We start from the raw sequence: 25,199 nt of genomic DNA, 5'->3' as shown, positions 1-25,199 counted from the left end.
AAAAATCAGGCCATTCGGGACGGCTTGGCAAATGAAAGTCAGGTAAAATAAATAAGACATGCATATGTATATGTAGGACATCACTGCACTGACTAGCAAAGGAGATTTACTACCATACGATGATCAATCCTGCTGTTATTCATTACGATGGCACCTATCATAGTCATGCCGAGCCGATGACAGACTAAAGGGCAGGAACTACCAATAATTGTATTATTCAGTGGAATCAACTTATAAAAATGCAGTCCGAAGTGTATTAATATTTACAGCAACGACTTTACATTCACTGAATTAGCCCAGAGGTAAGTACGTTGGGAAAAATGCACACATTCTCATCAAACCGCTCGGAACTGGAGGGAGCAAGAGCTTAAGGGACAGGCAATCTAATGGCGCCTGGCAGATATTGTAAACGTGATAGCTAGCGCTCTACTTGAATAGGTGATCAACATACAGAAAATGTCGAGAAGTACCATAAGAACGGTATCCATTAAGAAGATGACCTTTCCGACATGACCTCCTCCAGCTTGTACCTTTTTACGGTAGTATGGGCTTTGATAAACCCATCGAAAAATGCGACATAGGCGTCATATGCCTCAGGACATGGTTTCAGAAATTCGAGGATATTTTGATGTGCTTGCACAGTTTTCTCGATGAGTTCCTGGAGAGCGTTCTGCTTGGTAAGACCACGAGAGGCTGCCATGAGCGTCAGGTAGTTTGCGGTGTCGCCTTGGATCTCCTCTTTGTAGTGTGACAATATATCACTGAATCATGGCAGGTCAGAAAGGTTAACAGAAAATCATTGATGTAGTAGTCACTTTACGTGGTTTAAGACTATGGCTAGATCCGGCATGCATTGAACGTATTCACGAAGCGGGAGTGTGCAAGGAAAAACACAGTATGCGTACGCATACGGTATGCCTGATAGCATCCTAGAATACTCAGGGTATGAGGGAGTCCGCGGCGAGATCTTTTCAAATGAATGGTTAAAGATCAACGCTTCCTTTATATGAGAGATACCATACCGTCATATCTTTGGTCTCATTGTCAAGTAAAATGGAAGACACAAAGTCGAGCGCAGACGTCACGATAAAATTCGACACCGGTGCAGAATAATAACAAGCGACCTCCCGCAAGAGCCCGTCATACGCACTCATAACTGGATGCCCCTGCGGCTGGCAATTCGCGAAGCGCTCGTTGAAATGGTACACATGCACTATATATTCTGCCCTGATCATCATGTCGTTCGATGCAGGCGCCTACGGCGGTGAAGAGGCAGATCCACATCTTGGTTGCATTGTCCGGGAGGTGGTCGTAAGCGTTGGACATTACGGCCGCGCCAATGGCCATATATGGGAGGATGGCGTCCATCGGATAGCCGCGCGTGATGGCTTCCTGAGAGCATTTGGAGTGCCACGCCTCATCAAGTGTGGTATTCTTATATTGCAAACCGCAACGCTGAAGAAATTCGGCGATGGACTGGCGGATGCTTGCTAGAACCTATATTCCACATGAAAATCAGAACATGGAAAGGTATCAAAACGCAAGCACGTACTTCGCCATCGAGGGTGGATGTGGACAGGCTGTTCATTGTTATTGTGAAAGCTTGCAGAAAGAAGATTGGCAAGAGAATGGCTTCGATGGGTTGCATGTACCCTGCAGTACTTATACTCCATGACGTATGCCGATTTATTGGGGAACAAGAGTCTTGTAAGCTATGCACGGCCGTCCAAGCATGCTATGACCGGAGCGATCGTTCACGTTGATCTTGTGCAGATCACGTTGCAATTATGACCGGAAACATCGTGCCGGATGTAATATCTTTAGAGGGAATAATCGGATCAGATGTAATCCTTTCCGAGTTGGGAGCTTGAAACATAGGTAAGTATGCAAATAATTATCTCCAATATTACTCACTTGGTGAGAGCATAAGGGTTGCTGCGCTGTGGTGCTATCAGACGGATAAAAGACTGTGTGCGCTCCGAGGACTCGGAGTCCGTCGACTACTAAGGAGAGCGTGACTGCAGAAAGAATGAAAGTGAAATCAGAGGTCCGCGGGTGTCGCGATCTGACTCGGATATCCAACGTTATTGTCCTCCGGTTCTGGACACATGTATGACAGCGGACCAGTCTACTACATGCAAGGACAAGCTAGCTATAAATGCAGGTCCTTGTGACATGTAATGGGAAAAATTCGGTGGCCCGGAGACGGGGTCAGTTTTGCCAGTTGCAACTACATGTGCATTGTGTACGGCATAGACATCTTATATAATGTTGCCTCGTCCCACCTCAACCTTGGCCTGTGGCCCGGGTATTATTCCTTGTTCGACCCGATCCAACTCGTCCAAATCAAAAGCATTTCCCTCCAGCATTTAGTTCGGCATGGTCGCAGGCGCTAGGGTGGAAGAAAGAACCACTACTGGCTCAGGCCGGCGCCAGGCTCCCGTCTGCTCTTCCCTCTAGCTGCCGCTGTTCAAGTTTATCACCCTGACCAGCACTGGAATTTCATGTCTTCCTGCTAGTCAACGATAGTCATCAATCACTCTTCTACCAAAGAAGCACTTCGATTTGTCAAAGGCAAGCTGCCAGTGGTCTGCTACGATTTAGTGAATGATACAAATTGCGATTTCATGCACTTGCATATTGCCCTTTGATCGTCCTTTGTCGACTTTCCATACGCCTTGATACACGGTACAAATGCGCCATGTCGCTAGCTTTTATTGTCGGCACATAATGGCGCCTGGGCCGCAATTTGACCGACAGTCACGGTGTTAGTTGACATGTTCAATTGTCTAGCAATTGGCAAGCAATATTAGCAGCGACGTTACATAAACCAGCGCTATCACGGCTCGTCATGCATCAACACAGATACTGCAATCGGGCTGGGGGCACACCACCACGGATCGATTTCATTGAGTACACCGTGAGCCATTTGTAACATGATCATCGAGGATTCCACTGTATGTGTTACACGTTTTTTCTACCACATTCTATTCTAGAATTTATAACCAAACGATCTCCACTTCTTTTTCAAAGTCATGTTTGCAACAAACCGTCAGAATCTTGTCTGTAACCTCCCTTCTCCAGTGGTTGCGCACGGTATCCAGGCCAGGGCGACAAAACCGCCTCAAGAGGAAACATATATAAATTTGTCCCGCTTTCAACTTTCCTTTCATAGCGTCATCATGGTCATGCTAGTTAACAACCCCGATCGCCCATTCCGTCGTAGATGCAGGTGGAAAGAAAGGAGATTGCACGACCAGCTCGTCGAGCGGTGATGTCATGAGGCCACCGGCCGGACAGGAAAGGAATACTGACTGCCAGAGGCTCTGGTCAATGGAGGCAGGGACCATGAATAGCTTGACCTGCACGCCACGCTTTGTAATTGAGAAGTCGTCATCGCCACAACCCTCTCCCCACCATGAGATCTCGTGGTTCTTGAGCATCTCGAGTGCTGCCTCGTCTGTTGTGCGATAACAGCAAGGCCCTGTTGGACATCCAGGGAGTCCGCCGGCCCACACAAGAATTTGCCATTCCTTGCACTTCTCGATAAGCTCTGCCATGAATCTTTTAAAAGCTCGATCTCCTTCTCCATATGCGACCGTCATGGTGATGTCGAAGATGCCGGTCAGAGAGTAGGCAACATCTTCAACACGGGTTGTCTTCCAACTCGCTGCCCAGCTCATCTTCTCCCAGGCACGATTCGGCCCGGAGCGAAAGTTGCGCAGGTCGTTTTCAGGGATCTTGGTAGCGCGGTAAAGAGCACGAACAACCTTCGCGTCATCTTTGTCGTTAGGATTTTGTGTAAGGGGCGTCCAAGTAGGACCATAATAAAACCTCATCCTAAGGGGTGCAAGAAGTTCTTGCAAGGTCCAGCCACGAAAGAACCACTCGTCGTTTTCCAGCGTATCCCATGAATTTGTCTGAGCTAGGTGCACTATGCATATATAGGCCTCGCGGTACCACATGTACATCGACCGAATTGCTTCATCAAGCTCTGAACTGCTTTCTTTGTTGATGCAGCAGGTATCAGACCATGCGAAATCACAGCCATACTCCTTTGCTTTTGCGCAAAACTTATCCAGTTTCTTGTAACCCGCTCCTTCGCGTTTTAGGTCTTGGAATGTCGGCTCCGATTCTCCCCATCGGTGTGATAGAATGGCGTATTTGAGGAGGTTGACGACAGCTGACTCTATGGAAGACTCCCTTGACCATCCCCCACACTGACGGATGTCCTTCCTCAGTGATCGTCTCCGGTTTCAGTATTGTAATGAGTTTGTCCCGCGAGATCAATTCCATAGTTGGGATATGGATCAAATGTGATGGAACTAGATCAAAAGCACGTCGTTTGAACTCGGCCACAACAGCAGGAATGCCATTGTCGTGATCATGCTGATCAACAGGAGGAATGCCTTGGTCGTGATCATGCTGATATGGCGATCAGCTTGCATATAGGCACTTGTTCAGCAAACGTACCGCCACAACTTCCGCAGTCCGCGGCATTCCCATCCTTAGTGTTTCACGTACAAAGACCAGTGTCTGATCAGCGGAAGGGCGGTCTGCTGGTGGAAAAGAGAAGCATTTTCGGAGGAAGGATGAATCTTGGGCCTGATCCTCGATTACTGGTGGCAGTGGTGGTACCTTTCTTGCAAGTAATTGGAGGGGAATGTGGTTTGATCGAATTGACCACCAGGGCAACTGCCCAGAGAGCACCTGAGATGATTGTTAGATACATAATGTAGGTTTGAATGACGATGGACGAGTTGATGTACATGAATCATATTGCAATCAAAAGACCATACATCACTTTTGGAAGTGGGAAAGGTCTCTCCATCATCATAAACCAACTCGGGGGCTATCCAGCGAATGGTGGCTGAACGGGTGTCGTTCGAACCAGACTCTGATTTGGAGGCGATCTCGTTAAGCCTCTTGGAAAGCCCGACGCCCGTTACAAAAGCACGCCCATGCGAGTCAATCAAAATGTTGTCCTGACGCACCAGCACATCAGAGATAATCAGTGCTCATCTGCCCTGTTAGTTTTGGTAATGACTCACACCTGTTAGATCTCCGTGAACCACTGCGATAGCATGCACTAGAATAAAAAATCCACTCAAGAGTCCATACTTTTCTAAACGAGTGCAGACATACAATATTGCAGTGCCGAGGCGATATCCTGCAGCTGAACATACATAAATTCGTTTGTACATGAATCCCATCATATTCAAAGGAACTTACCAAGCGAAATCGTTCACCACGCTCTAAGGACTCGTATTCACGCAAGAAGTTGGTCAAGCTCCCATTCTCCATCCACGGAAACACAAGGCTAGGTAAATGGCCATGTCCGTATACGTATCCGAGCACAGGCAAAATATGTTCGTTCTGAAGTCTGCCCCATACTTTGATTTCTTGTAGTAATTCGTTGTATCTCTCGGTAAGATCCAAGATGTTCTTAGGTTGTAGTACCCTGATAACCTTGACTGCCACCGTGACCTGAAGATATGAGAATTATCAATTCACGCTGATTGTTTGACTGACACATACTGGAGAATGATTCGGCCGGTCCCAGGTGCACTTGCAGATATGATACTTATGACTATTGGTAGCCTCTGGATATTCACACTTGACTATGTGATCAGTAAGATCAGGAATGCAACTGCCGGAGACACGGGGATTCAGTGAGTGGTTCCATAAGACGGAGCAAGCGCGCACGTAGAAATTTCGAACACTTTAAACATAGATTCAGCCGAGAAATCCGATGCGATAGTTTGCAGGAGTTCACCTGAGTCGACTCAAGAATTGGGTTGGCTACAGTTCGAATGTTCAACGTTCACCGCCACCACTGATGCGGTACTTTCTCTGTCGGACCCTGTCGGACCGAGGGTTGCAAGTTGGTTATGTAATTTCGAAATCTGCTACCGTGGTCTCCACGACGTCGATCTGCATCTGTCCCACAATATTAATATTTATGCCTCCGCTGAAATGTTGTAGGATCGACTCCTACATCGTTCAATGACATCCCTCGAGCTATTCTACGCCACAAAGAGGACAAGATTGCGCGAGCATTACTCGTGATCGGGAAGTAGTCATATTCAAGTTGACGAATTGCAGACGGACGATCCAAGACCATTTACCACTCAGAGTGACATTTACTCGTTTGGTAGCATCATGCTTCAAGTAGGTCGTTCCCTCTTATCAATGCAGTTCGATAAGCTGTCCTGCAGGTTTTGACAGGAAATCTGCCCTGGTGTCACTTGACCTGCGAATACCAGATGTATCAAGTGATTTTTGAGTGGAAACAGCATCCTCGTCCAGCTCACTGCGACCGCATCACCGACCAGTACTGGAATTTTATGACCTCCTGCTGGTCAGAGAATCCCTTCGAACGCCCTTCTGCTATAGAAGCACTTCAATTTATTGATCACGAGCTCGTTTTATACGATCAGGGCAGCGTTGACGGCGGACAGCACCCTGTCTTGGTTTCCATTCGTGGATACACACCTCCACTCATTGGTCTAGTAGGGCAGAATGCACCTTCTGCCCTGCCTTCCACACGACTCTCTCAAACGTATTTACAACCGCTCCAGCCTGTCCGCTTATTGGTCCAATTTCTACTCTACATCTCAAAGATATTCACATTCAACAGTACCGGACGATCCAAGACCACAGTCAGTGAGATCGCGACAAACTAAACATTCATTTATGCACGTACACGATACTTTATGCAGAACATAGCTACCGAACCAAGAACACCCCACATAGTTATGCCACTAATACTACACCCACCGCTCCAATATCGAGGGGAAATACATTCGCTGGCCGAAAGTTCACAGAATGCACCAAGAATGTAGCGCAGCGCGAAAACCAGACGCACACCTCACATACGTACCATCTCTCATACTATAAGCACTCCCTTCGCACAATGTGAGCGTCGGGAGTAAGCCCCCCGCAATATAACAGGGCTACCTTTGTGTATGCTCGTACAGCGGTCTTAGAAGTGGTAGGAAGAACAAGAATAAATGTTTGGTGGAAGCCCCGGAGGGGCAGGGGCAACCCGGCCCCGACCTGTGCAAAAGAGAGCTGCGATTCCCATGGCAGTAGGAGCGAGAGCGACGCGGCGAAGTGAGTTCAGATCCCAAATTGTAGGAGCCGCAAAGCGACGGTGAGGAAAGCGGATTTGGAAAGAAGAGGTAGGCATCAGTGTAAGCAAGAGTGCGGGCATCAGCGTGAGCAAAGATGCGGACAAGAGCAACGAGAGAGAAATCCGACGAAAGTGTGTGACGGCAAACTTCCTGCATGAGTAAAATTGAGAGGGCGGCGCGGAAGCATTCTCGGATGCCACCCATGGCAGGCAGGCTTGAGCCTGCTGAAGCGTGGCGCGAGGACTGTGGTAGTGTGTGGTGCGGTGATAAGAGAGGCCACGTGCTGCACTGCCGAGGTCACAGTCATAGTTCTACACGCTACATTCGTAAGCACCTGCTTTGGGGTATAAAGCTGTAGTTTTTGAATCGCGCGTAGTGGGTTGATTGGGCGCCGCCCATGCCGTCGACCATCTCTTTGCAGACTTTGAGGGAGGAGGAAACGGCTTTTGGTTCCGCCTGAGGATATATCCAAAATTGATTGCACGAGTCAGCAGCGCGAAGCATACAGATAAAGTTACACTGACCATTGAACAATGACCCGTGGAGCCGATATTAAGAATTGGACCATTCTGGTCATAATTTCGCTTACCGTCCGGTGTTGGCAGTAGAAGGTTGTGCGATGCAATATAAACATACCTGACAAACCATTTCTTTACAAACATCCTACACATTCAGCATAGACAGGCACCGCTGTGCGTGAAGGAAGGCGTACGTATGGTTATTCTTGAAGATTCGAATGAGGTATAGTCAATAGGAGCAATACTTGTATAGTTCCCACGACTATAATTTCTTGTACAGACACAGACTGCCCAAATCCCAGACTTTCTGTTTGTTTCAAGTGCGACCTGTGATCACGATGGGCAATCCGAATCCTGATTGCAGGAGGCTCGGGAGAAACACCTCAGCTTCACCCTCAACAAGCGAACAGCACACCGGAAGGCTCCTGGCCCATATTATCTACCTACGGAGCAGAAGCCACCGGCTCACAGATCAACAGGCATTAATGCACGTCGTGGAGGCGCATTCGTGAAAAACAGGGTTCGAAGTCCAGAGCTCGGCCGCCGCTCAAATGCGAAGTTGATCAACAAGACCGTGACTTCATAACGTGTTAGTGAGTACGATGGCGAAAAACGAACCGCGAATATTCGGGTCCTTTCTCCATAAAATTCCTTGACCCTTCTGGACTGAGCCTGTGAGGGAGGGGCAGCGTCTTGTCTTTTTGAACATTCTCCTGTCTACAACTATAAAAAGTACCTGGTCTTGTGTCGCCTTCGCCGCGGAGGGAGTTATAAGTTAGGAGGACTTACACGACGAAAACATCATGGCTTGTCAAAAGCCTTTCTGCTAGTGGTGCACCTGAATAGGAGTAATGGTCCGCCTACGTCGTGGAGAGTGCTCGGTTCCCATGTCCGGTTCCTTATAATTCTCCATGTCCCACCCAATTTTTGTACCATTATGTACTCTTTGTTATTCGAAGTCAATACGCTATCGCTTTCACTTAGTCTAACGGCAGTGCTAGCCGTGGTGCTGTGTTTCAAGACGACCCCGGCATATGCTATGGCTCTCTCCTCTGACTATCCCAACGCTTACTAGTACACAACCTAACTCTGAGAAACGCTTAGGGGACATCCGAACGCATGTGCTCAAGCGCCTCACTTCGAAGTCTAGAGCATGCGTCGAGCGTCTGAGGACATGCCAATTGGATAGGCCTGACCTGTAAGTCACCTCGCACCTCTCCTTGCTTCACCCACCAATGCGCATGCGGCAGCTCTCGACAACCAACCTCCAAACTCGCAGCTGTGCTTGTTTTACTGTACGAGCAAGCTGGAGAGCTTAGGGTCTTATTGACGACCCGGTCCAAGTCACTGCGTGCACATCCAGGACAGACAGCATTACCTGGCGGCAAAGCAGATGAGGGAGATGAGAGTTTAGTCTGGACTGCTGTAAGTACTGCGGTTAATCCGCTCATTCATTCATTCATGCTTATATATGCGCATGCTTTCATACAACTCAGCTTCGCGAAGCAAATGAAGAAGTTGGTCTTCCTCTTCCGCCCACATCGTCGAATATACATTTTATAACAACGCTCCCGCCCTTTCTCTCTGCATCGCAGTTGTTGGTGACCCCCGTCGTCGTGCTTTTATCTTCGCCGCTTCCACTCGTCACTTCGTCACCGTCATTCTCGACTTTGGACAGCTCCTCGAATGCAAGCTCCAACACACCGCCCAAGTCTTCTTCTCACCCAATCCTCACTTCCCTCACTCCCTCTCTCACAGAAGTCGACAGGATATTCGATCATCCACTCGAAGCGATGCTGGACCCTCGTCTCTTGTTGAACAAAGGGGAGTCGCTCGTGGATGTGGGAGAGGACTGGCCATATAGTGCTGGGGATGTGTATGTGAGTTATCGGCTTTTTACCATATGCTTTTTCAATCCGAGTTGCATTTCTGTGACGGACACCTTGCTGCTGTCTTGTCACTTCTCACCCTTCCATGCTAATACCTTTTGCCACGCAGAACCCATCCGACGTCCGCCTCGACGCATTCGACGGACTCATATATAGGATGCACCGGTTCAGAACATGTGCATCTCCTATCAAGGGGCTTACTGCTGATATTCTAGTACGTCTCTCTCTTTCCCTCATGTCGCATACTCTTTTCTCCCGACCAGTCACATCCGACGCTAATACCATATGCAGATCACAGTCGCTGAACTCGCATACGGGCGCAAACCCGTCTACGGACGATACCCATCTGGTCCAAGTTCAGGGTCATCATCCAAAGACACGAACTTGGAAGGGGAGACATATCAGGCACTTGTGAGGAGGCGTATGGAAGAGAACGAGAGGGCTTTTGCAGTTGCTGTTGAGGAAGGCGGGCAGACGTGATTGACCGGAAAGGCGGGTGGGGCTAGTGGGAGCGCATTTCTGGCAGATGCATGATCTCATTCTTTCCGTTTTAGACTGACCGTTGGAGATATGCGACTCACCATAGACATAGAATCAGTATCGTAGTATATGCTGTAGCATAATCACTAGTTCTATACGTGCTCTATGCACACATATTATGAATGGTAGTCTAACTCAGAACGTATCACTCCCACCAAAAGATGACCGATTACATATCCCCCAAGCTTCAAGTTTCAGTACAAGTTTATATAAAAGAGATGCCATGCAAATGGTCCATGGGTAATACACAATCCAATGACATCAAGCCTATTATAAGCGCTAACGAGAGGAGCAATTGTAAGCATGTTGCGGGTATATATCCGCGCGTAAACATCATCTACATAAATATAGCCAATCCGGTCCACCATCATGATAAAGGGTACACTATCGGTACCCAGTGTACGGTTCGTAGCTAGGTTTCGTCGGAGCCGGCGCGCCCGTAGCCGTGCTCGTCGCCAGCGATGCCCGTACAGCAGCATATGGATCCGCATATTGCATCGTCCTACTCACTTTCGGCGCTCCAGATCCAGAATCTGAGGCAGTGGGCGCATATGACGCCGACACGCCCCCGAACCCACTCGGTGCAGGGTCTGAAAACGCGCCATACGCGTCCATACTAGGTCTAGAAGTAGCGTAACCCGTGTTGGTGCTTGTAGTAGGAGCGGTGGTAGTAGTGGGTGCGGTTGAATATGCAGATGTGCGATTAGCACTTGAGTCTGCTGTTGAGAAACGATTTGTGTTGATTGAGGGTAGGTAGGTTGTATTGGTATTGGTGGGAGCGGCTGAGAGGCGGTTGGAGTCTGCGAATGGAGATGCGGAGGCGTTAGAGTTGTCGTACTGTTGATTGGCGGGGGTATGTGGGTGCTGTGTTGGTGGCGACGGGTTGGTATGAGTGTCCGCCTTCTTCTTCTTCTTCTACTGCTTCTACTTCTTCGCCTTCTTCGATGTCAGAGTGGGGACGCGTGAATGGGAGATCGCGGGGTGGGGATGTGAGGTTTCCGGAGCGCCAGTCGATGATAAGCAAGATAAAGGATGCGAGCCAGAAGCCTGGAGTGACAGCGTGAGATAAATGAATAGAGTGGAACGTGACACAGAAACGTACCAAACGCTAACCAAAAGAATATAGCACCTGCTTTCTTCGTACTGCACCAGCCAGGGAGAGCGCTCGTAAACGCGTCGCCAAGGCTCGCATGAGGATCGTTATCCGCGTTTTTGCAACCAGGCTCTGTCCACGCTGAGATTGTGGTGATGAATCTGTACAGCCTGAAGTGAGGACTAGGATTAGGGGTGGTAAGATGAATACGCACGCGATGAGGAGGCTGAAAATGCAGCCGCTGCCAACGAGGATGAAGCCGACGCGTACTTCTTTGAGGGTACGGGCTAGGCGAATGAGTTTGTCGTATTTCTCGTATACGACAGGTACGAAGAGGAGAAATAGGGATAGGAATATTCCTGTGACGCTCACGAAGATCGCGAATCCTGAGAGACCAGCTGTGGAGAGTCAGTATGGTTTACAATTGTGGCAGTAATGAACTTACAAGGCCCTATTCCCCACTTTGCTTGAAAACTGGCTACGCTTGCAAAGCAAGCCATTGCGAGAAAGTTGAAGAATGTCTGAGAAATGTGAAATATGATGGCAGGCTTGCTTATAATCATCTAAAAGGCGGAAAAGGTGTCAGCATGATTGATAGAGTGTTGTAAGTAAATATCAATGACCGCGAGCCAAACGATCCATAAAAGGGGCAAGAAAAGGAGGAAGACCAGTGTTCCAGACTGATCCATGAAGAGGCATAGAGGGAAGTTGTGTATATTACGTAAATGGTTCAAGTCGAAGCGCAGAGCAGGTACAAGGACAAAGTTGGCTGGCGTTTGCTGGCAGCTACGGGGTACAAAATAATGATAAGAGACTCACGTCGTCCTCGTAGTTGACCATACCAAGCCCATTTCCTATCCCGACTGCTGCTGGTACTGTGCTGGTCTTTGACTTCCTTGGTAACATGCGGTCAAGGGCATTTTGAAGTGTATCTATGAATGACATCTTGGATGTGTGGTATAGCAAGCGAATTTAGATGATATGGGGATGAATATAATGGTATGTCAGTGGTATGTCAATGCTTTTCTTGTTCACCACAGTCCGCAGTGATCGCAGTAGATGCTGGAGTTCGCTGTGGTCCCTTGACCTGATCATCGCCTACCCACGTGCTAATTGCTTACGTTAACACTAACACATGATGTACCTAAGTTAATCACTGACCATTGACTATTGGCTATACCAACCAACCACTAACTACTACGAGTACTGACGAGCATTTAGGATTATGCGCAAGCCAGTTCGAATCGTCTGTTGACTTTTGTTTCTCTACAGCATCTAAATCTAACATTAGTAAATAACCCGCCTGGCAGTGAACGCGAGGCAAGACACGTGTTGGACAGCATATCAACCTGGCCTGGCGCCACAATGAATCTCCCCACATCTCAGATACCCTTCTTCATCGCCTGGTGCGCATCTTATTATCAAACACACCAATCATGTTTTCCTTGTCATCTCACGACGAGCCATACCGCGCTTCTCTTAGAGACAATCGCGGTGTTCCCACTCTCCTCTCCCCTTGGGAGTACCTTGACGACTATGGGATTGTTCACCCTTCAGGATGCGACGTCTGCTCTTCATACATGAAGCATGTCGCTGATGCAAGTTATTCCTCACATCAGCCAGCTTTTCAAATCGCCTTCCAAGACAGGAAGCGCACGCGCGAAGACCTCTTTAACAAGGGCATATCAGAGGGTATTCGCCGTCAAAAAGAGGAAAATAGAGTCCTCGTCGATGACATTGATCGTTATCGCCTTGAGCGTAACCAAGCTCGTGAAGAGCTATCTACTCTTCGTTCTCAGCTAGACGCAACACGTACAGAATCAGAGCAACTACAGGACAAGCTCAGACAACAAACTGCCCATGCAGTCGATATCTCTAGTCCTATCGAATCAGTCTCCTTTCATTCTTCTGTAAAGTCTCTTCAGTTAGACCCCCCTGCAGATCCACCGTCTGATCCTCGCCTTATCGAACCTCCCATCGATCACCAACTCTCCCTCGACTTTTTAACTCCCATGTATCCTCAACAGTTGTCTCCCCCGATGACGACCCCTGCTTCTCCTCAAGCGCAGTTGCCCGACTGCGTCGCAGCTCGCTCATTTGCTGCCGTATTGGCAACAGGTCAGCCAGATGACGACTCAGCTTTTCAAGCTACATCATCAGACGACGCCCCTCCCATTCTCAATTGGACAGTTGTAGCCTCACCCACTCATAAACCCACAAAGCCTGCCAAGAGCATCAAACAAGTCCAATCCCTCATCAAAGCCGCACACCAGCCCGGCAACTACAGTGCCCTTACAAAAGTTAAAGCCCTGTGCTCAGAAGCGCACAAAACACCCAGAGACCAAAAGACCGAAGTCCAACGCTACTTGTTATCCAACTGGCGGACTCCTGATTGGGAGCACCCCTCGTCACTCCCAAAGTTACCTGCCCCCTTAAACAACCCTCGTCTCGAGGACCCTGTCGAGTGTTGGGTATCATACTACACCGCCAACCCCAGTTCCTGCCCAAAGGGCATTCGCCGCGAACCGGACGGTCGTCCCGTCCTCTCCGACATGAAAGCCAGCCGAACCGTAGCTCGGCTCCGCCCCATAGTCAACCCGAGCGATCCCGAATCCCGCGAAGCCCGTCAAAAATACATGACAGTCGTCACAGAGCTCTTCTCCGAGCGTGGCGAATACTCCAGCATCCTGCGGAGAGCTGCATTCAGCGTCTCTCCCCACGTCTGCTATGCGCCGTTTGTGGGCGTGGCGGATGATATCGACAGATTGTCTGTTGCGCGTCATTTTGCGGCTTGTGGGGTGACTATTCCTATCGCTGAGGATGAGCTTGGACCGTGGGCGATAGAGTATATTCGTGAGTAGTGGGGAAGGGGATCACATCTGAGTTGTTCCGCATCGTTATGATCATACTTTACACGTACCAGACACCTGGTTAGGTTTCTGCATACATATATCCCATCCTCGAGGTCGTACGATTCACACTTAATTGCGGAGGCGTATAGTATGAAATTTCGAGGGTCTTCCGAGTCGTACATAGTGTATTTCCGCTTATTAGTCGCAACCCTTGTTGTGCACCTCTTGTAGAATTGTACAGTGCTTTATCTAATCAACGTGACTTGTTTTGCAATGTGTGAGTACTTGAGTACTAGTGATAAACATGGAATTCTGGTCCTCGGTTTTAGGAGACAGCAATTCCTGCGCCGAAGTTATTGCAACGTCAAATGCATGCAGCCTAAGCTATACCATTCCTCACAAAGGCTTCTGAAGGTCTGGTAGAGCCCATGTCGCTTGGCAGAACTTCCTAGTCCACGCATCGCGCTCAGCGCAAACAAAGCATCATGTTTGTCGTGCTCTACTGCTTGATTGAACTGGAAGGAGTAAGCAAAGCAATCGAATGGCGCCTGACAGACATCGAATAGGGTACAAACGTGATAGCTATCACTCCACTTTGAGATGTAATCAACATAGAGGAAAAGTTGAGAGGTACCATAAGAAAGGTATCCATCAAGAAGACGACCTCTTCTACACGATCTCCTCCAGCTTATACCTTCCAAAGGTAGCGTGGAATTTGAAATACCCATTGAAAAATGCGACATAGGCGTCGTATGCCTCAGGACGCGGTCTCAAGAATTCGAGGATACCGTGATGTAGTTGTACAGTTTTCTCGACGAGTTTCCGGAGAGCGTCTTGTTTGCTAAGACCACGAGAGGCTGCCATGAGCGACAAGTAGTTTGCGGTATCGCCTTGGATCTCCTCTTTGTAGTATGACAATATATCACTGAATGATGGCAGGTTAGAAAGGTTGACAGAAAATCATCGATGCAAGTAGTTACTTTGTGTAGTTTATCACCATGGCTACATCCATTATACATTGAACGTATTCCCGAGGCGGGAGTGTGGCAGGGAAAACGCAGTATGCGTACGCATAGTCCACGCCTGATAGCATCCTAGCATACTCAGGGTATGAGGGAGCCTGCGGCGAGATCTGTTCACACAAAGGGTTAAAGATTGAAACTCTTTATTAAAGAGATACCATACCGTCATATCTTTGGTTTAATTGTCAAGTAACATGGAAGACACGAAGTCGAGCGCGGACGTGACGATCAAATTCGACGCCGGTGCAGAATAGTGGCAAGCGACCTCCCGCAAGAGCCCGTCAAACGCATTCAAAACCGGATGCCCCTGCGGCTGGCAGTTCGCGAACAGCTCGTTGAAACGGTACAGGTGCACTAGATTTTCTCCGCTGATCATCATGTCGTCTATGCAGGCGCATATGATAGTGAAGAAGCACATCCACATCTTTGTTGCACGGTTCGGGAGATGGTCATAAGCGTTGGATACCATGGCCACGCCGACAGGCATGTATGGGAGGATGGCGTCCATCGGATAGCCTCGTTTGATGGCTTCCTGAGAGCATTCGGAGTACCACGCCTCGTCAAGCGGGACATTCTTATATTGCAACCCGCAACGCTGAAGAAATTCGGCGATGGACTGGCGGATGTTTGCTAAAACCTATATTTGACATCAACATCGGAACATGGAAGGTTATCAAAACACAAGCACGTACTTCGCCATCGAGGGTGGATGTGAACAAGTTGTTCATCGTCATTGTGAAAACGTGCAGAAAGATTGAAGCTTGGCGAGAGAATGGCTCCAATATTTGGGTTGCATGTACCCTGTACTTATACGTATGTCGGTTCATTGACGAACGAGAGTCTTGTATACTATACAGGGCCTGCACCCACATAGTAACATCCAATGATATGGTGCGATAATTATAACGCCGACCTTGTGAAAGTCACACTGCAATAATGACCGGAGACTTCGCGCCTGATGTAATATCTTCGGAGAGACTGACTGTATCAGATGTTATCAGATAGGCTGCCAATGAATCGAGCGGATGTGATCCTTTCGAAGCGGTAAAGTTGGAGACTTGAAACATGGGTGAGTATGCAAACAATTGTGTCTCTATCTCCGACGAGAGCGTAATCTTTTCAAGGACGGCTAGGCCGCAGTGCTATCAGAGATAATTAAACTGCCCGCTCCGAGTCAAGAGGGATGTGACTGCCGAAATAGGGGAAGTGAAATCAGTGGCAGGTGGCAGCTGCGATACCATCTGAAGCTTGATGGTCCCTGCTCTAGACACCAGGTCTACATGATGCATGCAGTATGTGGTAAAGATACTATAATTGCGGGTCCTTGGGACACGCAGGGGGAAAATTCAGCAGTCATGCGACTTTAACATAAACGTGCACATAAAAATACCATTTTTCATCCAATAATAAAACCCAACATTGATTCATGCACAGCTCTCCAAGGAGTAGCCGAATATAAAGTATATGATAGCTTTTGGGAGAACACTCGATAAAATTAAAGCGCTAGGAGCGGGATAAAGCTTTTTGAAGACTCACAAGAATACATTCAATGAAAATGTTCTCCGGTCATGGTGGAGCCTTTCGTGATAGAACTTCTTCAATTCTAAGCGCGGAGACTCACCTGATAACCGTGTCGTCCGGCGGGAACGGCGGACTGGTCGGGGTACGCCCTCATCATGGCATTCACGAATTCGGTACATAAGGACATCTGAGGTCAGTAGATTAGAAAGTATTGTCCTACATAGGGGTATCACCCTCAATGTTAAAATTTAAGCTGGAGTAGAAAAAACCATAGCACCTACCCTTGAAAAAGAAGGAGCGACTGCATTCTTTTATTTATATAAGGTTTGGCTACGAGAGACAATTAGTGAATTGCTCACAGGTGCTCACCCCGGGTGCCAGGGTGATATAATTCACGCTGGTTAATTTGACCTGGCGAATTCGAATGGACCTTGCAAATTAGCAGCGTTAATTTCGACCTGATAACGGTCCCGGCAAAGCCCGACTCACCAAATATTGACCAATAACCTGAGGGCTGTCTCCTGCTGAAGCCTATCACGCTATACAGTACTGCTACCGCCCCTCATGCCATTTGCCGCAGTGGGATCAAGCTTGCAGCTCACTGCAGATGAAACAAAAGCACTGAAGTCTCTGCCAGCGGCAACACAAGTTGGATATCTTATCATACAAAATTCATTTTATCACTAACATGCACTCAAGATCACTGCAAAAAAAGCTCTACAGGGATCTATCACAGATCTCGCAAGGCTGGTTGAATTTATGACTCTTTCGATCTCCAGATCTTCCCCTTCCCGTTTTTGTTGCCTGGTGCCCATCTTTCACGCGACGCTTAATTCAGTTCAAGTACCAAAATACATCAATCCCAAGACTATTCCTGCCATCATACGCGCGAAGTGGGCTCTCTTGGGATTGGTGACTATCAGCACGCTTGCCACCTCTTTACCTTCTTATGGCAGCGACGACGCCGTGACAAAGTATATTGTGAGGAGGTGGGACGAAACATACCCGTGGATGTGGTTCTTCGCTCAAAATTGCCTCCCTCCTCCTTATGATGTCTCGGTTACTCCTCCACGCCCCGATCTTTGCAGTGTGTCCGATGCTGTAAAATTGACCATCAGTCCGCTCTCATTGATCTGCACCAAATCGGAAGAAGGGCGTCACTTACTCCGTTCTTCCGTTTCTGTTCAGCAGTTCGCCGCGCGGTTGTGGATATTAGTAGGGAACCTTAAAGGAGAAGTACTCCAAGGCGACTCTGGAACTACCACAGATGGCCTCGTTTCTAAGCTCCGGGCGTCTTTTGCGCTAACAAACTATGTGTGCGTATCTGAATCTGAACATCCAGACAAAATCACCCTTCCTTTATCGAACTTCATACATGCTGCCGGAGGGGTGAAGCCCGTTGTCTTCACCCTTCTCAGATACATCCGTCGGATTACCAGAGATGTTGCTGCCGTAGAAGAACCTCGATCGTGGACGGTTTCCGATCCGAGCGTCAAGCAACTTCATCTCTACACTGTTGGTCTCAATTATTCATTCCAGTTTCTCCAGACTATCAGTAGCCAAGACCCTTCATGCCGCGAACAGCTTATCCGCCAAGGTTCAATTCGTACAGTGGTAGATGCGATCACTCAGATCTTGCCGAGGATCTTGGTGCAAGCAAATGAGGAATTGGATCTTCATCCACAGCTGGGACTCGCAGGTAGACAGAAAGTTCTGTGGTCGGGGTACTCGTACATCGCATCCGCTATTCGTGATGCAGATGACGGAGTAACATGTGTATGCCAGGCAATCGATGCTGGCCTTATCCAAACGTTGGAGAAGGGTGTTATTTGCCCGCCTCACGCCCACCGTCGTGATCGCCCCGTCCGTGGCCGCATGGGTGACATAGAGTTACTCTTCCTTCTCGCCACATTTTTTATATACCACAGGGTCGTTGCATCTATTTTTCGACACTGGTTTCGCATGCACAATGTTCCTACGGAAAAACGAGAGATACGCGACGAAGGGTTGGGGGCTGCTCTCGAAATCGTCCTGACATCTACTATCAATGCTATGGACTATCGCAGTGTAGAACCTATAAACTTCTTTGAATACAGGTGCAGCGGTCCAGGAGTACGCTAATCATCACTAGTTCCATCATGTGGATGCTGATATATGTGTCAGTGTCCGATGTGCACACCCAAGTTTGTCAGCAAAAAGCGTCGGTGCTCAGGCTGCTTGGTATCAATCTATTGCTCGGAGAAATGCCAAAGGACTGCTTGGCGCAATGGACACAGGAAGTGGTGTCAAGTTCTGAGGTGCACCGTTGGTGAGTCCCTTCAGTCCTTGTCTCATGCTTCTCAATCGAATCGCAGACAGGGCCGTGGGGCTCCCCCGACATCCGTAACAGTCTCCAAGTCATTGCAGGCTTCGAAACTACTCAGATCTCTGGAATGGCCAAAGACGTGGAAACGCGCGTTCGTGAAGCACAGCAGAAGTTCCCTGCATTCAGCGATAAACTCGTGCTCATGGTGGATCTGACTGTGTATTCGCCAGAGATGCGCGTGCTCCCTGTGCACATGCTTGAGCAGTTTCCTGGGAGGGATCCCATATGGCCAGAGATTGCTGACGAGATTCGCGCACGAAGCGACTCGCCACCGAAAGGATATATGTTTTCGGTGGTCAAGGTCCACCTGGGGAAATCGAAGTTTACGTTGTTCAGCCCGAGCACGGCGTTGCGTATGGCATTTGAAGGCCAGTATTTTTCGGATGATGAAGCGTATGATCCTGTAGATGAAGATGAAATTGATGATTCGAAATCGCTAGGCGACCAGGACTTGGATTGTGATTCAGACCCATTGGATAATAAGTGCTAGTACGATGTTTGACGGTCCTTGTGGTATATGTTGGTGGTCTTCGTTGACTATGCATACCCTTGCTTTACTCTGTACAGGATACATGTAATACCACTCTTGTGGTTTAATGGTGTAACCGATCGATCTGTGATTCACTTGATTCCAGGCATTGTGTCCAGTTAGACTGGTGATAGACGGACTGGTCATGAGTCTAGTGTCCAGTTGTAGCGGCTGTGAGCTCACCTAGCTCGTCCCCCGTCACATGACCACATGTGACGTACTATCAACTTTTCAGGGGTAGAGTCAACGCTCGGCGGCCGCAGCGAGCTCGAGTATTATAACATTTTTTGTAGTTGATTCACTTCATGAATGAACAGTGCATAAAATGAGATTGATTGTATTAATTTAATTGATGATAACGTGCATATATAGTTAACATCCTGAGAGCTAGTACTAGTAATAGGAAGAGTACTACATGGCTCTAAGCATAGGAGGGTAGCATAATTCTGTATGAACCATATGATGTTGGACGTTAGCGGGCAAGAAAATGATGAGCAGTAGCCTGAGAGACAAGCTTGTGGAAAGCATTAAAAATTAGGGAAAAACTTACTAGAGAAGACAACGCATGTGGGTTAAATAATGCAAAACATAGGTAACCATGAAAGGCAGGTGGAAGTGCGTGGATGAAGATGAAAAGCAGTAGTATGGCCCAGTTGTAACTTGTAAGAGGTTAGTGAAGTACAGCACGCTGCGAGTGTTCATTCAACGAAGTCACATGATGTCATGTCGGAGGGGGGTCGAGCTGGGAGAGCGAGTCGGGGATTTTGGTGATGACAGTGACTGCCATCATCTCCGGTGCATTGCAACAACTCTCCAAGCGTTTAGTAGACTCATGTGCGACTAGGAACAACCGTATCAACGGAATGCTGATAATCCAATCAATACAGAGTTTATATCACATCAACAAGTGTACTTACTGGTGCCGGAAGCACGCGGAGATCGGAAGTTCACGGTAGGGCTACCCACTACACTGCCAGGAGCGAAATACGTGACACGCTCACGCTTCCTGGAGGGAGTTATCTGGGAGGAATAGACCACTGGAGATGGTGGTTGCTGTGGCCAGGGCCTGTCCTCGGGAGTCTTGTATGCTAGAGGACTGATCAGCATACGACAGTAACGAGGCCAGAAATGTGTCACCCACTTGCTCCGGTTGCATTGTTTGAGTCGAAATTGATTGTAGGTGACCAAACACACGAATTGGAATCGAAATAAACGCATTCTTTGTCTTCGTCCAGTGGTTCATGCGGACTATCCTGAGCCGGGGGTCGTGCTGTGTCACGGTGGTGTCAGTGTTGAACTGGGGGTGAGAACGTCGTGTCCTCAATGACAGCGACGATGAATAGCATTTACCCGGAGCTTCTGGTGATACCGGGCTGCCCTGTTCTGAAGCTGGCGAAGTGACGGAAAAAAACATGAAGTAATTCCAGAAGAAAGACATGAAGCGACGGTATGAGGCTGGCGATCTGATGAGTTATTGAGAGTGTATTGATGGGGACTATCTATTTCTAGCCAGATACTTATACTTTTGCAAGACTGGAATTTAAAGAAAAGAAAAATCGCCACAACCGCGCCTGGACCAGCTCCGCGAATTAAATCTGCAACACCATCTGCGATGTATCTTCGGATTATTAATTCCCTTATTCTCTCAGATTGTGTACTGACAACGTTTTTGCAATTAATAGCTGTTCAGGGGAACATTGTGAGTCATATCACAGCTTATCACTCGCCAGCTCGGGCACAATTGTGTCCACCACGTCATGCTGTATCGCTGCACGTTGATCCTGTGTTTCCTATTTGCTCTTCTTTCATTCACTACTATGGCGACGTCCGCTTCATTTCATGGAGTTGTTGCAAAATGCAGGTCAGTATCAGATGACTTTTGCCGATACGACGGATTCATTGCTACTCCAGAACTTGGAGACATTCATGTCGATGTGTTCACATTACGACTGACGAGAATCCGCAGAGTCTTATTCTAGAAAGGACAGCTCAAAAGAAGCAGAGCAGAGAACACGCCTGATTATCTCGCGATGTTGACTCACCCTGGAGTACCTCCTCCGAATCGCCTAGATCTGAAACCAGATTGCATTTGCGCCGTTCAACAGATCATATCAGACTTCTTTATACACGCGACAGCCGCTACATCCCACGCATCAACTTTTCACACTGTTCTTTGTGGACAGTAAGCCGAAGGCAATTTCCGGTGCGTATGCAATCACATTCAATGGTTGCCAAGCTGGCGCGCACAGCACTTGACCTGCGGACCGATATGTTTGCTCACAGCCAATTATATATGGCGTTGTCCAGGGTGAGGACGCGAAGGGATACGCTGTGTTTGTTTGCAGAGACAAAAGAAGAGCAGGACTGCGCGAATATCGTGTTTCCTCACTTGCTACTGTAAATACAATTTGTCGTCGAAGAGAAGACCGAAGGCGTGTCCTTGTCTTCTGTTATAGTCCACTGCCCATGGAGGATGGATCCTCGTTCTCTGGGATGTATCCTACCATTTCCGGGATCACAAATCTTCGTGCTGAGGGGTTGACAAATGGACAATATCCGCCTCGTTTCCGGTGGGTCCTAGATCTGTGCTTCTTGCACAGCAAAAGATGGCTTCTTTTTGATGCTGCGGCAGATTATTCCACGGTCCAGTTCAGCAAATGTATGTTCAGCAAGAATCAAGAACCGAACTGGGTCTGGTTCTACCAAAGTCGACGAACCCTAGATATCTAGTGGTGAGTATCGAGATAAATCTTTGTGAACATATTGGTAGATACACACCAAATACACGTATAGCAACAGTTGGAAGACAACGTGAAGGTACAAGATAACGGGAGGGCACGAGGGTGCAGATGGCGGGAGGGTGCAGACAATGGAAGGGTGCGTGGGACTCCCAGCTCAAACATCTGCACGACCGATAAAATTTGAAGAGCACCTTCGAGTATTGAGGTTCAATAGAAGATGACTTCTATACAAATGATTAGCAGTGATTACACGCAGATGTTGGCGATAGGTCAGCGCACCGCGATTTCTGGAAAGGACAACCAGCTGGAGACAAGAGACACCAACAAAGCTAACACATGCGGAACTTGAGCAGAAAAATATAAGCGCGTTCATATTACAAGCTCACGTTGCAAAATAAAGAACGTGGGATTGTATAAGCACTCTGAAATAGTCCCCGATGGTCGATCCTGTCGATGGACCGAGTTTTCGCAGCTCACGGAAGTGTTTCACAGCAACCCAGACTGAAAGGCACAGTGCGAGGACCTCACAAACAGTGTTGAGGATCCAAACCCTGGAATTAAAAAGGTGCTCACCATATACATAATAGCACATATACGTGCCAGAGAGTATGAACTCCTCTGGTGTTTGTTCAATGAGCCGTTTTCTTCAAGTCGACAGCTAGTATCAAAGACGGTGATCAGCCGAGGACATCCAGGAAATGGCCAGTCTGGGGCCAAAGTCTGGTGATCAGGCATATAATTGTACGACGGCAGAGAAAGAGCTAGAGCTCGAGTGTATGGGAAGTCCGGCAGGCGATGACTGTCATACAGTGCAAGAGTCCACGCTCGCGCTGGACGAAAGGAGTTGCTCAACGCATAAGAATCTTCCAGTCTAGAAATGAGGAAAGAGGATAAGTAGTTTTCAACAAAACCATAACCGGATGCAAACATAGCGTAGTCATCCATTGAGAAAGTTGCCAGGGGCGCAGAGGGAATAATACCACGCCGTTCTTGCGCAAATGAGGCTATCCGATCAACATAATCGTTGGCGAGACATTCTGGCGTCAGGCAGTTAGTATGAGCAGCGGTTCAGACGAGTGAGGGCGCGGGTGTTGGAGAGTGTAGAATTGAAAACAACCAGCGGTACAAGGAACGCGTTAGCTGATTGTTCCAGACGTGGGGTAGAGCACCAGGAAGTACTTCTTGTATCATGTGGACTGCATTTTCGTGATCTGTCAAAACGGAGTAGGGTCCTTGCGGGTTAGCGTGAATAGACAGTAAAACAGCGGCTATGATGCCCAGTAGCTCGCCATGCAGGATCCCTGCTGATGTTCCATAGCTCGCCAGTGAGAATACCACCTGGCTATTAGGTGTCGCAGCTGCGGACGTAACTGAGCGAGTCTGGAAAAGTGATGTTGGTGATGGGAGCATTGATGCGTCCGAGGCAGCAAATTGACACCCTTGAAGCTTGAGCTCGCTAGCACGCACGTTGTAAGTACACACAGCACATGCTCCTCTACGCTGTAAATCCAGACTCATGTGATGTTGCCATTCCTTGATGATTTCTCGCTTCTCTTCAAACGTTCGAATGGTCGGAAGATCCGGATCTTGCGCGACAACAGCATCAGGAGAGCGCGACCGATAATTTACAAAATGACGTTGAGAATTGTGTGTCCGAGCCTGCAAACGAGTCTCGTCATCCAATTGAGACCGTGTGGACCGACCAGCAGCGGCACGCTGAGCATGATGATCAATGGCGAAAGGAACAGGTAAGATAAGTCGAGACACATCACGTCTAGGAATTCTCAAATGCCGAAAAACGATCGAATTAGGTGCACAGACATGAGTGCAAGTATGCACACGCAACAAATCCCGTACATAGTCTTTATGATCGACCGAAGCGGTTCGAACGGCATGCGCACGCACAATGTCAAGGTATTGTTCGTGAGTAAACATGGGGAAATGCTCAATGATGTGAGCAAGACTAGGAGCTATCACGGGCAAGAGACTGCCTGACGGAAAGTGGTCCACAAACTGCAAGCGCATCCCGAAATACTGAAGTAAAACACGGGCCGACACAACGGAGCTTCCATTGTCAGGCACCCACAGGATGAAAAAAAGGAACTTGCATAATGAAAGGTTTGGGATGATCGATCGATCAGTGTGACGCCATCCAGAAACCAGTCCCTATTCTAGGTCCTGGGGTAATGGAACCCATGTTCCAGGAACAACGAACCGTGAACGCCCGTAGTACATATAGAGGTCGAGCGCCAATTAGAAGCGGCCGTATTACAAACTTGTCGTGATCGTGTGGAAGCTGGACTCCTGTGCATTCCCAACCATCCAGCATGACAGGCCTAGGGTCTGAATCACCTGGAACCAGAGAAGAGAAGGGACTGCGGGAGTGCTGCGCTTCCATCCTCATCCAACGCTGTCCAGCATGTTTTGGGGGTGTCAGACTTGGACAAAGGCGTGTTGCTACTGACGGCGGGAACTTCCACCGCCGACACCGGCGTTCAACGTTCAGCTTCACCCCATTTTTGCGACCCTTTTTATTTCATTTCAAAGGTAGAGGTCGACGCTATTAGTCATCGGACCAGTCGAAACATACCTTTCCCTACGGAATGTTAGCATCAAGTGCATGAACCAGTATAAACGCTCACCATCCCCCATCTTCCATGTCTCCCATTTTCACACCTGCAACCTGCTGAGGGTTCCAGACAATAACGTCCTTTAGCTCCCGAACCGTAATCTCGCAAGTCCGCACCTAAGCTACACAAATGAGGCGGATCGATCGATCTGTGTGTGAGATAGACACAGGCAAGCCTATCTTCCCACCCCAAACCTTGTCAATGGGATCACCCGGTATCCCCGTAGAGCAACCGCAGAAAGAGGGTTGTATCAGATGAAAAAGTCCAGGCTAGACTCGTGACCAGTCTGACGTACGTCACTGCATGAGAGTGGGGAATTTTGAAGTAGTCAGACTGATTGATCTCGGAGAGATTTGACAGGCG

General features: G+C 48.4%; 10 protein-coding genes across 10 annotated transcripts; 3 read left to right on the top strand and 7 right to left on the bottom strand.

The window, feature by feature from the left end:
- Positions 1–310: 310 nt before the first annotated feature.
- On the bottom strand, positions 311–1,212 carry F5891DRAFT_1008894 (isoprenoid synthase domain-containing protein). Its single transcript, XM_041360558.1, has 3 exons — positions 1,023–1,212; positions 816–967; positions 311–761 (listed from the first exon to the last, which is right to left on the bottom strand). Exons 1-3 carry the CDS (start codon positions 1,152–1,154, stop codon positions 488–490), a joined length of 558 nt encoding a protein of 185 aa, XP_041230917.1. The 5' UTR covers positions 1,155–1,212; the 3' UTR covers positions 311–487.
- A 1,682-nt stretch (positions 1,213–2,894) lies between these two features.
- F5891DRAFT_1008888 (heterokaryon incompatibility protein-domain-containing protein) lies at positions 2,895–4,496 on the bottom strand. The gene is made up of 5 exons (XM_041360557.1): positions 4,226–4,496; positions 3,348–4,203; positions 3,201–3,326; positions 3,047–3,161; positions 2,895–3,019 (listed from the first exon to the last, which is right to left on the bottom strand). The coding sequence occupies exons 1-5, from the start codon at positions 4,294–4,296 to the stop codon at positions 3,000–3,002; spliced, it is 1,188 nt and encodes a 395-aa protein (XP_041230916.1). The 5' UTR covers positions 4,297–4,496; the 3' UTR covers positions 2,895–2,999.
- Positions 4,497–4,616: 120 nt separating this feature from the next.
- Positions 4,617–5,819, bottom strand: F5891DRAFT_1139330 (kinase-like domain-containing protein; the record flags this gene model as incomplete). The annotated part of the gene is made up of 6 exons (XM_041364870.1): positions 5,707–5,819; positions 5,539–5,650; positions 5,233–5,487; positions 5,146–5,176; positions 5,052–5,089; positions 4,617–4,985 (listed from the first exon to the last, which is right to left on the bottom strand). The coding sequence occupies exons 1-6, from the start codon at positions 5,730–5,732 to the stop codon at positions 4,617–4,619; spliced, it is 831 nt and encodes a 276-aa protein (XP_041230915.1). The 5' UTR covers positions 5,733–5,819.
- A 1,166-nt stretch (positions 5,820–6,985) lies between these two features.
- F5891DRAFT_1183277 (uncharacterized protein) lies at positions 6,986–7,704 on the bottom strand (the record flags this gene model as incomplete). Its single annotated transcript, XM_041366261.1, has 3 exons — positions 6,986–7,419; positions 7,471–7,592; positions 7,661–7,704. The coding sequence occupies 3 exons, from the start codon at positions 7,702–7,704 to the stop codon at positions 6,986–6,988; spliced, it is 600 nt and encodes a 199-aa protein (XP_041230914.1).
- Positions 7,705–8,427: 723 nt separating this feature from the next.
- Positions 8,428–10,232, top strand: F5891DRAFT_685537 (NUDIX hydrolase domain-like protein). The gene is made up of 5 exons (XM_041372789.1): positions 8,428–8,852; positions 8,905–9,079; positions 9,151–9,534; positions 9,653–9,757; positions 9,835–10,232. The coding sequence occupies exons 1-5, from the start codon at positions 8,689–8,691 to the stop codon at positions 10,021–10,023; spliced, it is 1,017 nt and encodes a 338-aa protein (XP_041230913.1). The 5' UTR covers positions 8,428–8,688; the 3' UTR covers positions 10,024–10,232.
- A 235-nt stretch (positions 10,233–10,467) lies between these two features.
- Positions 10,468–11,865, bottom strand: F5891DRAFT_1126119 (uncharacterized protein; the record flags this gene model as incomplete). Its single annotated transcript, XM_041364048.1, is given in 6 exon segments — positions 10,468–10,983; positions 11,003–11,130; positions 11,186–11,337; positions 11,391–11,574; positions 11,622–11,739; positions 11,800–11,865. The coding sequence occupies 6 exon segments, from the start codon at positions 11,863–11,865 to the stop codon at positions 10,468–10,470; spliced, it is 1,164 nt and encodes a 387-aa protein (XP_041230912.1).
- A 483-nt stretch (positions 11,866–12,348) lies between these two features.
- Positions 12,349–14,297, top strand: F5891DRAFT_1275187 (uncharacterized protein). Its single transcript, XM_041370196.1, has 2 exons — positions 12,349–12,422; positions 12,487–14,297. Exon 2 carries the CDS (start codon positions 12,613–12,615, stop codon positions 14,035–14,037), a length of 1,425 nt encoding a protein of 474 aa, XP_041230911.1. The 5' UTR covers positions 12,349–12,422; positions 12,487–12,612; the 3' UTR covers positions 14,038–14,297.
- Positions 14,298–14,697: 400 nt separating this feature from the next.
- F5891DRAFT_976287 (isoprenoid synthase domain-containing protein) lies at positions 14,698–15,784 on the bottom strand (the record flags this gene model as incomplete). Its single annotated transcript, XM_041376594.1, has 4 exons — positions 14,698–14,953; positions 15,009–15,160; positions 15,256–15,687; positions 15,743–15,784. The coding sequence occupies 4 exons, from the start codon at positions 15,782–15,784 to the stop codon at positions 14,698–14,700; spliced, it is 882 nt and encodes a 293-aa protein (XP_041230910.1).
- A 1,335-nt stretch (positions 15,785–17,119) lies between these two features.
- F5891DRAFT_1275185 (uncharacterized protein) lies at positions 17,120–19,426 on the top strand (the record flags this gene model as incomplete). Its single annotated transcript, XM_041370195.1, has 4 exons — positions 17,120–17,219; positions 17,271–18,683; positions 18,735–18,879; positions 18,930–19,426. The coding sequence occupies exons 1-4, from the start codon at positions 17,136–17,138 to the stop codon at positions 19,424–19,426; spliced, it is 2,139 nt and encodes a 712-aa protein (XP_041230909.1). The 5' UTR covers positions 17,120–17,135.
- Positions 19,427–23,274: 3,848 nt separating this feature from the next.
- Positions 23,275–24,231, bottom strand: F5891DRAFT_1183270 (uncharacterized protein; the record flags this gene model as incomplete). The annotated part of the gene is made up of 1 exon (XM_041366260.1): positions 23,275–24,231. The coding sequence occupies one exon, from the start codon at positions 24,229–24,231 to the stop codon at positions 23,275–23,277; it is 957 nt and encodes a 318-aa protein (XP_041230908.1).
- Positions 24,232–25,199: the final 968 nt, after the last annotated feature.

The sequence above is a fragment of the Suillus fuscotomentosus genome, assembly GCF_016647785.1.
Source record: "Suillus fuscotomentosus strain FC203 chromosome Unknown F5891scaffold_7, whole genome shotgun sequence".
Classification (NCBI taxonomy): Eukaryota; Fungi; Basidiomycota; class Agaricomycetes; order Boletales; family Suillaceae; genus Suillus; species Suillus fuscotomentosus.
This window is presented reverse-complemented; position numbering and strand designations above follow the sequence as displayed.

Coding starts and splice junctions, on each gene's coding strand:
- F5891DRAFT_1008894 (XM_041360558.1), bottom strand. CDS start 1,154: ATGAGTGCGTATGACGGGCTCTTGCGGGAGGTCGCTTGTTATTATTCT. Junction 968..1,022: donor ATGAGACCAAAGATATGACG/GTATGGTATCTC, acceptor TCATTTGAAAAG/ATCTCGCCGCGGACTCCCTC. Junction 762..815: donor ATAGTCTTAAACCACGTAAA/GTGACTACTACA, acceptor GCCATGATTCAG/TGATATATTGTCACACTACA.
- F5891DRAFT_1008888 (XM_041360557.1), bottom strand. CDS start 4,296: ATGGAATTGATCTCGCGGGACAAACTCATTACAATACTGAAACCGGAG. Junction 3,162..3,200: donor CGGAATGGGCGATCGGGGTT/GTTAACTAGCAT, acceptor ATGAAAGGAAAG/TTGAAAGCGGGACAAATTTA. Junction 3,020..3,046: donor AGACAAGATTCTGACGGTTT/GTTGCAAACATG, acceptor TTGAAAAAGAAG/TGGAGATCGTTTGGTTATAA.
- F5891DRAFT_685537 (XM_041372789.1), top strand. CDS start 8,689: ATGCTATGGCTCTCTCCTCTGACTATCCCAACGCTTACTAGTACACAA. Junction 9,080..9,150: donor AGAGTTTAGTCTGGACTGCT/GTAAGTACTGCG, acceptor CATACAACTCAG/CTTCGCGAAGCAAATGAAGA. Junction 9,758..9,834: donor GGCTTACTGCTGATATTCTA/GTACGTCTCTCT, acceptor TACCATATGCAG/ATCACAGTCGCTGAACTCGC.
- F5891DRAFT_1275187 (XM_041370196.1), top strand. CDS start 12,613: ATGTTTTCCTTGTCATCTCACGACGAGCCATACCGCGCTTCTCTTAGA.